Source organism: Protomyctophum bolini, assembly GCF_963924005.1.
Source record: "Protomyctophum bolini genome assembly, chromosome: 8".
Taxonomy (NCBI): domain Eukaryota; kingdom Metazoa; phylum Chordata; class Actinopteri; order Myctophiformes; family Myctophidae; genus Protomyctophum; species Protomyctophum bolini.
Window position 1 is genome coordinate 17,933,345 of NC_137869.1, and position 11,260 is coordinate 17,944,604.

The 11,260-nt window shown below is 40.3% G+C and overlaps 1 protein-coding gene across 1 annotated transcript; it reads right to left on the reverse strand.

Annotated features, from left to right (window-relative positions):
- Positions 1-8,074: 8,074 nt before the first annotated feature.
- Positions 8,075-10,094, reverse strand: LOC308319880 (uncharacterized protein). The gene is made up of 4 exons (XM_080770105.1): positions 9,963-10,094; positions 8,981-9,439; positions 8,726-8,827; positions 8,075-8,485 (listed from the first exon to the last, which is right to left on the reverse strand). Exons 2-4 carry the CDS (start codon positions 9,334-9,336, stop codon positions 8,440-8,442), a joined length of 504 nt encoding a protein of 167 aa, XP_080626231.1. The 5' UTR covers positions 9,337-9,439; positions 9,963-10,094; the 3' UTR covers positions 8,075-8,439.
- Between the last annotated feature and the right edge of the window lie 1,166 nt (positions 10,095-11,260).

Genomic DNA, 11,260 nt, shown 5'->3' on the forward strand with positions numbered 1-11,260 from the left:
CTGCTAACATTACACCAGTTACTTGCATACTTCAGGGCATCATTTATTTTGTCACGTGCGTGTGTAAATTAATATACTTTAGGCCACTTTTAGAACGCAGTTACAGAGGGGCTCCGTCATGTTGGTGTCATTCTGCCCCACAGTCATGCCACATCACTGAGTGATGGTCTTCATCGTTTGTTTGGAGCATCTCACAGCCCACCCCCCCCCCCCCCCACCCCACACACTCATGCTTAATTTTATACGTTGTACGATGATGTCGCACGCTGAAAATGGCTGCTATTTTTGGGGAGCGACACCGGCATGCAACAAAGTATAAATCAGGCTTCTCTCTCCAGTGACATCTGCCACCGTTGTGTGATGTCTGTATGTAGTCGTGATCACTTTAGTGGCAGTGTGTGGGCAGTGGACAGCAGCACATATTACTTGGAGAGTAGAAGCCCTTGCCTTGCCTCAGAGAGGAACACTTTGAAAACAACGTTCCCTGTGTGGTATTCTGTATGATGTACGTGTATATGTAGAAATCAGACCTTTGTGTAGTGTGAAGATCGGCGTCACCACAACATGGTGATCTCGATGGTCACGGCCGTTCACTTGTGAGAACGGCTCCATTCCCGTCAAACAAAGAAAAGACTAATTTGCACATGTAGACCTTTCAGGTGAATATGAAGTGATGAAATGCTTCATTTGTAAATAATACAGCCACATAATTCCACTCCCTGTCCCAGTTGTCACTCGTTCCAATTGTCATAGGAACCTGTCGCTAGACGTGTCCCCCACAGAGATGAGGTTTACTTTGCTGCTTGTGTTCTAAGTTGTAACTACTACTACCACTACCGAAGTTGGCATTATGCAATGTTGTAATGTTGTTTTAACGGAATCTGGTCTTATTTTTTAGAGCCAGGTATATTAATGTGCTGGTGTTCTGTTCAACCAGTGATGAGAAACACTACTTTAATCTGAATCGTCTTTGAAGTGAGATCTTACTGCACTTTTTAAGAACCTGTTTTAGGATTAGAGTGAAAATGTAGTTCCTGTAAGTCTTATAAAATACTCATTATCTACATAACATTTGGAGTACTGTGTCTTGGAATTTAGTGTAGAATGCAACATTTTACAAATTCTCCACACATCTTTCCAATAGAAGAGCACTAGAGTGAATGATTGCGGACTGTTCCTAACACAAGCAATGAGCCAAATAATATGGCCGAGGCCGGGTTGCGTCCAGCACTACAAGAGATCTTAGCTGGAACACTCCCTCTGTTGTTGGTTTGGGAGTGATGAGACCAGTTGAATCGCAGATGCTGAATGCTGAACAGAACAAACCCCCATAGAATGAACACGAATATTTAGTTTGTTTTTCTTCCTTGCTCATGGTTATTTATTTCGAAAGCTTCTCAGCTCCCGCTTGATGTGATGTGAGGAGACTCGTTGGGAGTTTGCTGTCAATGCAATTGTTTACAAGCAGCCTCCTACTTGAAATCTCCCACCGGAAATTCTCAGAACTGTGAATGGCAAGAGAAGGTGTGTAGAGACGAGCTCATGTTGGCACACCAGAGAAGTTGTACTGTACAGTCGTGACCTAACGCCCTGATTTATACTTGGTTGCGCACAACACAAATAGCAGATCTACAAGCTCACAACGCAATACGTTGTGCAACCATGTGGTTGATGTGCAACCACTTATGAATCCGGCATTAGTGTGTCATGTTCTCCACGTCATATCCTCACTAATGCCTGCTCTACTCTACTGTACCAAAAAGAAAAGAGTAGGTCATTGTCCTTGTGTATCATGTTCCTGTATCGCCGACTTTTCTGCCTCTTCCGTTTTTTTGTTTCTTTGTTTGTATTGTATTTCTGTCCCAAGTATTTATTACCCTCAAACTTTGGAATGTATTGCTCTCATTACTGACCATGGAGCCTTGTTATCAGAGCACTTTTTGGGAAGGGTTGTTTATTTATAACTAAGGACAAAATGATTGATCAGTTGCCATGCACACTCATTTGTACTACTTATTTGTTATGGAATAAATTCCACCCTTGTTTCCCCACAGTAAGAAGTATCATTGTAACATTCCTAGAAATGGACCAAGGTTTAGGTGATGCAGCAGAGAATGTGCTTATCGTGGTGGGGTCTGTTTACGAGGGTGGAAACCACGGCCATTCCCTGAGGGTGCGTATGTTCTGTCACAGCCCTGTGGAGCTCACTTGGTCAATCCAGACCTGGCTCTCTATTCACACTGTACAGAGATCTAGCATGTCTCTCCAAATGATCAATAAAGATGTCTTATTACCAAAGCCACAGCAAGTTCATTTATTTTCTTATAGAACACACAGCATGGCAAAATCCTCAGTGTTTATGTAATTTTTTTTATTTTTATAAAGTATATTTATAGTTTTTTTATGTAATTCTGAAAGTGTTAAACATGTGTTTACACACTCAGAGTTGTCCATATGTCCCATGATGCAACACAACCAAATGTATGAGAACTACATGTACTGTTGTACCATTGTGCTGCCATCACAGGAAAATGGAGCTCTTACAGAATACTTTCTATGATGCCCATATGGTGGTTGCACACTGGTGTGTTTTTTCACTAGACCCCACTAGAGAGCTGCAGAAAACGGATACAATCGACCCGGTCCGAAAAAAACGGTAGGGGCTATGGACGAAATTATTGGCGGCAGTGTGCTGTGCAAACCATTTTTTTACGTCCTCCGATATTCTCTCTGATATTCGGCGCACCGGTGTGCAAACACATTTAATGCATTATATTCAACTGAGTATTATTGAGTAATCAATAATAATCCTAACACATTTTATACTGTAATTGCTGGACAGATACAGGAGGACTATGTTTTGCCATGCCAATTGCCATTGGCATGTGTGTAGATGTGGGTGGTTGGACTTCATGGACATAAATAATTGTCATATATAATTTTAGGATGTACTTGGTCTGCTCTTGTTTCCTTAATCCACACCACATCTCTTGTGAGCTGTAATTGCTGGACACAGCATTAAGATGCTTGACCTTATGTCATCATTATAAAATTATTTGTGTTTTTGTTATCGATCATTACGAGTGCTTATAACTAGACCAGCGCCAGTTAGAAACCGGTCTACTCGGGAACGATGCAAGTCGGGCACGATGCAAGTTCGGAATGCAATACCATTGTGGGCCTTACCAGTTGTCAGAGTAGCTATTGAATTTGTGTGTGTCCCTTTTATGCCTACAGACAGTATATATGGATACATAGATCCATATATACTGTCCCTTTTATGCCCATAGGTTCTGTGTGAGGCATGCCCAAATATGGAGTTCAGGCCACACACACAACACACATACATAAATACACACACACACACACACACACAGATATTGTGAATTTATAGATAGATTATAGTAGTGTATATTTATTATGGACATGGGCTTTATACATTTTAGAAGGTTTTTGTATTTTTCTTTCTGTCTGATATGATTCCTATAAATATAAAGGCTCAGTTGGAAGAACTTGGAACTGTATACATTTAAAGTATGTTCCTCATAATTCTGACTTTATATCATTTGTGCCACTTTGTCAAAAAATCAAAAACCGATGGGCTATAACCAATCGTTTTCATAAACCAAATTTTTCGAATTTCCCCAATTTCCAATTTCCGCAATTTCCAATTTCCGCATTTTCGCAATTTCTGCAATTTCCGTAATTTCCGCAATTTCGCAATTTTTCCCCAAATTTCCGCAATTTCCACAATTTCGCAATTTACGCAATTTCGCTAATACAACAATACAATGTAACAAGATAACAATATTAGTAATAGTAATAATTACTGGATGAGATAGAAATCAAGTTAAAGTAAGTAGATAAACAGTATGATAAACCTCTCAAGTCAGCCAGGTAAAATATTTTAGCAACAGCGTTGAGTTGTGTGCTCAGCTTTAATGTTAGAATTGCAAGAAAAATATGCCGTTATTTGTATTATTCAGTGGTGCAAATCGGCTTCCATATATGGATTAAGAAATGTATCTGAGTTAATATAAAACAAAACATGACTCTTATGACATACAGTATGATGGACCATTGTGAGGAAGTTTAACAGGACATAAACTTTGAGCAGCCTGTATCAACATCAAGCAAGGCTGTGTACTTGTTGTGGATGCACACTGGAAGGTTTCCAAGCTGGTTTCCAGTTTGACCAGGAAAGAAAACAGTTTTTGTTTCCACCTTGTATTAGCAGCTTCTTGAGAATCTGTACATTGGATCTCTCTTAAGTGAATGTTTTGGCTTGGGGTCCGGTATCTGTCCGAGAGCCCCTGGGGTGCCTGTTTCTAGACGCATGTAATGTTTCACTTCAGGGGTTTGTGTGTGTGGCATCACAAAGACCCAACTCCCTATCTATGTGATGAGTTGAGTAAATCTTGATTTATTTACCGGTATTTAACCTATTCACTTTCTAAACATGCATATTCTTCTGTACAACACTGAAGACATAGTCTACTTTTAATGTTATTGTTTTATGTAAATTAAATAAGGAGTATAAGGATAATCTTTATGAGGTGGGTCAAGGTCATTACTTGATATATTGGTGACCAAGGACCTGCCAGTTAAATATTTGTATGTATGAAATGTGTCCTTCAGCAGGCCTATGATGCTATTGTCCTTTCTTTCTAACAAAACTAGCTTTGATATCCCTTTGCAATTCATATTTCCTGTATGAATGCTGAATATTACCAGTTAAAATATTCGATGGCATTTTTAGGTATATCGAGGAACATAAATATGTGCGCACACACACACACACACACACACACACACACACACACACACACAAGACACTCTCCCTCCCTCTCTTCCCCCCCCCTCCCTCCCCCTACTCTCCCTTCCTCTCCCCTCTACTCTCCCCTCCCTCCTATCCCTCCTCTCCCCTCACCCTTTCCCCCTCTTACAGTCCCCCCCTCTCTTGTTGATTGAGCTCTGGCCCCCTGGATGCGTTCCTGGGGGTCTGGATGTTGCGGGATCCCCACACGGTACAGTTGCGCCGCTCACTTCACACAGGTGTGATTTTTATATGTATAATATACATATATGCTGCTATTAATAGTTCAACAAACCATAATTTTTTCCCACACTTTTTTTCAGGTTATTTTTCACAGTTTTATGAAATACAAAAAACAAATGTATTATTAGAACGATTATTGATATTTCTGAATGAATCTGAATTGAATTTTGAGGTTATAGTGATAGTCATTCAGGGTAACTAACTAACTACATATTGTCCTTCAGTATAACACCAGTATCTTATATTAATCTACAATAACTTTCTTTTGTTGAATCAAGCGACTAAAACTAATCTCAAAGTCTAAAGCTATTTCAGTGTACATTTGATTTGTATCCATGATGACAAATCAAATAAATATCCATCATTGTATGACTTACACATACAGTACATACATAACCTTCAGTTTATTTAAAAATGGCCTTAAAATTGTTGCGACAGTAGGCCGCAGATTACTATGAAAACCTGCAAAACCGTCGGTCGGTCACGCCTCCATATATGGTTGTCAGAACATCACGCCTCGTGACATCACGTCTCGTGATACGCTCCATATATGGCCGTCTCCATATATGAAGATCACGACGCCTCATGACACGCTTGCCGCCACGCCACATGACACGCTCCATATATGGCTGTCTCCATATGTCGATCTGACATCATCAACCCCTCTACGCTATATGGCCATGAGCCCTGGCCATATATAGCATGTTCGTCAATCTAGTCAATTACACATATAAATGTGAAAATGTCAATAAAAAAAAAGAACAGGTCCATATATGGGCATTCCCAGACGATGCCTTAATACAATCCCTGTTATGCCCATATATGGGAATGTCAATATATGGCCATATTGTGACATGATAACCAGTGTGGTTGCCGCGACGCGAGTCACACTTGCAAATGAACCAAGTTGGTACAACACCTGGATCTCCATATATGAAGATCACGAGACCCCTGGATAGCCATACATGGTTTGACATACTAGATCTGCATATATGGAGCTGCCCAGAAACTCTACATCTGACCTCACTGACACCAGATGAATAGTTTAACTCCTGCTTCTCAATTGTGCCGTATTAAGAAGCTCTGTTGTTTCGGCGCAAAGGCGAGGTCGCTTCTCGCCCTCAGGGTGTTACTGAATGTGTGTGTTTTATATATATATATATATATATATATATATATATGGTACATACATATACACACACACACAGACACGGGGTACTGAACACTTGGAGTAATGAAGGACATTTTACTAGGGTATATTTAATGACAATAGCAATGGGCTTTGTTCTTGAATATTATATAACAAGGCGTTTGTGATACTCCAACTAATGACATGTAATGTATTAGCTTTTTCATGTTTGGCTACTTTGAAAACCTTTAACAGTTAATTGCAAAGAGGTATGATTTACAATGATTGTTAAAAGGACAACACAAAAAGCCCAGGGGATTGTTTCCATTGTGGTCCTGACTCCTGTGTATTAAATGCATTAAGACATTAACACTCAAGATATTATTACAGTATGTAAGAAAGGCTTTTGGTGGTGCTGTTCTTTCTGCTAGAAATCTAAATTGTTCTGCAATTTCTATAAAAGAAATTCATCAGAATATAATTAAAAATAAAAAGTTACAGTGCAAAATATGTGATTACAAAAAGTGTAAAAGGCAATGGATTTGATTTAATAGAACTGAAAGATGAGATAAACCGCTATTGATCCCAGGGAAATCAATAAAGTTAACAGCAGCAACAGTAGTAGTAAGGCACATGAACGAAGACAGGAACCAAACCTGATCGATAAGATAAAAAAAATGATTTTAATAGGTCAATTCAAACACTGTAGACATCTGCACTGGGTTGACATGTACAGTCTATGAATAAATATAATGATAGCCTATTATACACTAGTATAAAGTATAAATATACAGTCGATCACCAGTGGGGAATTACATATATAGCCAATGAATATATGAAGGAATATAATACACACTATGAACAGTGAATATGAAACTTTGTAGGCCTATGTTCAGTGTCAACATGCCTTAAGCTTAATGGATATGAGAGAATGTTACCATTGCATTCATTACATGGTACAATCGTATTACTTGCTTGCATATAGAATTCTTTCCTATGATATTCTAGATTGTAATAAAATAGTAAAGGTCGAACTGCATTCCATGCTTGAAGGAATTCTAGAAGTTGACATTGGAGATGTATGTATCATGAGGTTTAATATAGGACTTGAGTCCACAATCCACAAATGATATGAAAGAACAATATCTGTACATGTAGCAGGTATCAGAGTGACGCCTATGGGCATCTTGTTCTCTGCTGTGTGGTGGTGTACGAGTTTCAACAGCCTGCTAACAAACCGTTGGCCACCAAACCAGTGTGACAGGAAAACAATGACTTGGTTTACATGTAAATAACAGCCAATGAGAACAGCTCTACGGAGACCCAAACCGAGACTTTATTTTCAGTCTGGAATTATGTTTAACCTCTTTTCCTTTCAGGATATTGAACACAACCAAGGTAGCATGTGTACATCTTAAATGCTTAGTGGAGCTGGCACAAATGCCATTTCCATCCCAGCAATGACCCAATACTCTTAATATCTTCTAACATGACATACTTGACAGATGCTCAATGAATGGAGCTTATAATCCATTTATATGGATGGATGAGTCTTTTGTTGGAACTTATTGTTCTCTGTCAGGCATTTCAAAGGTAATCTTTGCCAGATGATAGCATTGAAAGAAATCTCCCGATTGCATCACTTTTATTTTCCCTTAAATACTTAACGTGCCATGAATGACACACATGGACAAAGCAGAAAAATTCTCAGTCTTAGTGTAATTAAATGGCATGCACTCTGACCAAAGGGTGCTGACCTTTTGGTCGCATATTACTAAAAGGTGGTGGGGGGGGGGGTTAAAGAAGCACAGTTACTTTCAAAAAATACTTTTTTATTAAACAATTTAACAAGTAGGCAAGTAGTTACCATAAATACAAAAGCAGATAATAAATTAAATATCGTGTCAGCCTCTGGAGGCCATCTGTTATGAGCGGGGGTCTTGGCTTCTCCTGAGACATTAGCCCCATTGGGACAGGGCAGCTGAACTAAACCTCACAGCACCAGCTGTGAGGAATTAGGCTGCGAATAAATAATGGGGAAATGGGGACAGCTTTGGCAGTTTCACTGCTTTCCAAACCGACAAAAACATGTTTGGTACACATGGAGGGAGACTTCTTCCACAACATCAGGATGTTGAGGTGGATCTGGTAGGCTACCATGTTCAAGGCTCAAAGAAAATCTCGTTTTGCATCTTGAGAGGTATTGTAACTTGGCACATTGCAGTTGATCCATTCGTTTCCTTTGTACATCCTACAAGGTTTCTTCAGTTGAAAGCCTGCGCCAGGATCTCATCTCCCTTTTTTGAAACAAACAATTATTAGTCCACATTATAAGAATTATTCTCACATTCTATTAAAATGTGGCACATGAATGAATCTGCCTAGGTTATCACTTCAAAGATTTCAACCTGAAAACATGCAGTGTAATAAACAAGGTGGTGTTCAGGTGAAGAAATGAAACACAGAAATGAAAATTATGAAACATAAGAAAAACAATGGTGACAAAATGAGTCACTCGCCACAGCGTCGAGACTTACACATTGCAGCCAGGCAGCACCCTCTCTTGCTGTTTTGTCAGGCTGAACTTCCTGAAGAAGGCTGGAAATTTGAGCTTTGTTCTGGAGTGGCTGACCGAAGGGCTGAAAAGTGAAGAGAGTTGTTATTATTGTGTATTTCTCTGTAAAGTGTGCTGTCTAATTTTGACTTCTGTGCATATTTACTTAGGAATTTGGTTGTTTATTCATATTGGATGCAAGCATTGCGTGTGCATGCGTGTGCCAGGCTGAACTAACCATTCTGTTTGAGGGGAAGGCTGTCCATTAGGCTCTGTGCTTGCCTCCTCTTCTTCAGCCTTGCGTTGTTGCAGTTCTTCCTCTTCCTCCTCCTCTACGTCCTCGTTCTCTGGTATCTGATCCCACAACCGGCTATTCACCCACAGAGCTTCCTGCAAGCTGAGGCCGCGACCTACACAGGTCACCCGTCGACAGAGAGGGCAGCTCACCGTGAGCAGGCCACTCTTGGCCTGGGAGATGACCTGCAGGCATGGTGCACAGAAGGTGTGTCTACAGTGCAGCACCCTGGGGACACGGTCCTGCCGTGAGTAGGGCTGATAGCATACACTACACTCCCTGTCCTCACACAGCACCATGGTCCGGGGTTCTGATGTACGCTAATGGATACCAGGTGTTCAGGAGGATCAATACGACCCTTCGGAACCCTGTTGCCGATGGTGATGTCACTGATCACTGGCTCTGTGGAATAAGGTTTTTAGAAAGCAGTCATTAGAGGCAGTCTATGGTCAAACAACAATAGCACTTTCACACAGAGAATGTTTATTTGTGAGGGGGAAAAACAGGTAAACACTGAAATTACAGTTTGAGCTGGGTTTATTTTATTGTAATTTTGGCACATGCCGATTATTCTTGCAAATCCACATTTTCATAAAGACATGTGCACTTTCATACAATTTTGCAAAATACAGCATTATTTTAGAGTTTTCATCTTTGTGTTATTCAAATTGGAATTTCAAACCAATAACCTGATTGTCCTCCCACTTGACATAAATATGGTAGGCCTACATATAAAGCTTGAATGTTTACAGAGACACAACGACAGGTTAAAGTTCAGAAACTTGAAATTCAATCAGAATAAGGATAACCTATACATTAATTTCATATCAGTCATTCATTCTCAGTAAAAACCGAATGAAGACAATCCCACTCAGTTTGGTCTCCTGTTTAACATAAAAATCCCAAAGCCATGCATCTTACTTACAGTTCAGATATAGACACCAGCTGCAGGTGTAGACTTGATGTTTGTTGAAAGCCTGTGTTTCAGGTAAGTCCAGAGAGAAGGAAGAGAAGGAGCCAAGGAGGAACAAGAGGCAGCTCTGCTGCTGCACTCTCTCTCTCTAGGTTGTCCTCAGACTCAGAGTTGTCGTACTGTTGCGGCAGCGGCCGGTTAAAAGCGTTTGAGATGTTGTGAGGGGCGGGACGAGGCTGTGTGCCTCTTCCCACAGGGCCATGCCCAACAGCTGTGGGAGCAGAGACAGCCGGGATGGGCTGTGAGGCTGTGACACACAGTGGAGAAGCACAAAGGCAGGGGGGATCATGGGCTTCTCTGAACTCCCTGGCTGGTTGGCTGTGAGCTGACTCTCTTTGTTTTGTGTTTGACAGAGGGCAGGTGGAGGGAGGGGTGGAGGCTGGGTTGGGGATGGGGGATATGACGTAAAAGGTGATATCAAACCCAGCCCCCACATTCAAAGAGGGACAGTATTTATTTATTTATTTTAATCTTCACTGGTGAAGATTATAGGGAAGAGAAGAGGCATTTTGGTGAAAGTAGATGTGACACATGTGGCCATACATAAATACCTGATTATTAGTGTAATAGCATGTATAAAATATAACGCATTTAATCCCACATTTGTTTTTGACAAAGATAGATCCTGCATGGTAAATTAATTTTCCGCCAGTGGAAGTGCTTATTAAAATCAAGTGGATACAGCTACTACTACAGCTACAAGTACTGTAGTCACTACTTGTAGCTGTATCCACAAGAATCAAAGGTGAAGAAACAATATAAACAACAGTATTAACAATATAGGACACACAAAGCATATACACACAGGGGTATTCAACAGGGGACCAGACTCCAAATTGAACCCTATAGGCAACTCAAGCATTCCTATTCTGTCTGGAACATTCGCCAAAAATAGCAGATCTACAAGCTTTTTCTATTGACAAAATATAAGCTTCATCATTCTTCTGACTGCTATACAGTGTCACCCTCACCCGTTAGGCTATACATATCGATCATCCGCTATATATAGTTGGTGTTTGCCGGCCTGCATTATTAGCCTTGGGTCAAGACTGTATTTTATCGAGTCTGACTGTAAAAATCAATAAAATACATCTATGATCTTGATCCAAGGCTATCACTGCATAGGAAACATAGGAAAAAGGCAGGCTGTCATGGATTTATTCATGAATTTCAAATGTCGAAAACGAAAGCACAAGTCAATACAAAAACTGTTACTGTGGACGACATGAAAAGCACTAAGACTTGTTTAC

Excerpts from the sequence above, each read along its gene's own strand:
- LOC308319880 (XM_080770105.1), bottom strand. The coding sequence starts at position 9,336 with ATGGTGCTGTGTGAGGACAGGGAGTGTAGTGTATGCTATCAGCCCTAC. Across the intron at positions 8,828-8,980 it reads CCTTCCCCTCAAACAGAATG|CCCTTCGGTCAGCCACTCCA; the intron begins GTTAGTTCAGCC and ends TTCACTTTTCAG. Across the intron at positions 8,486-8,725 it reads GTGCTGCCTGGCTGCAATGT|GGAGATGAGATCCTGGCGCA; the intron begins GTAAGTCTCGAC and ends GTTTCAAAAAAG.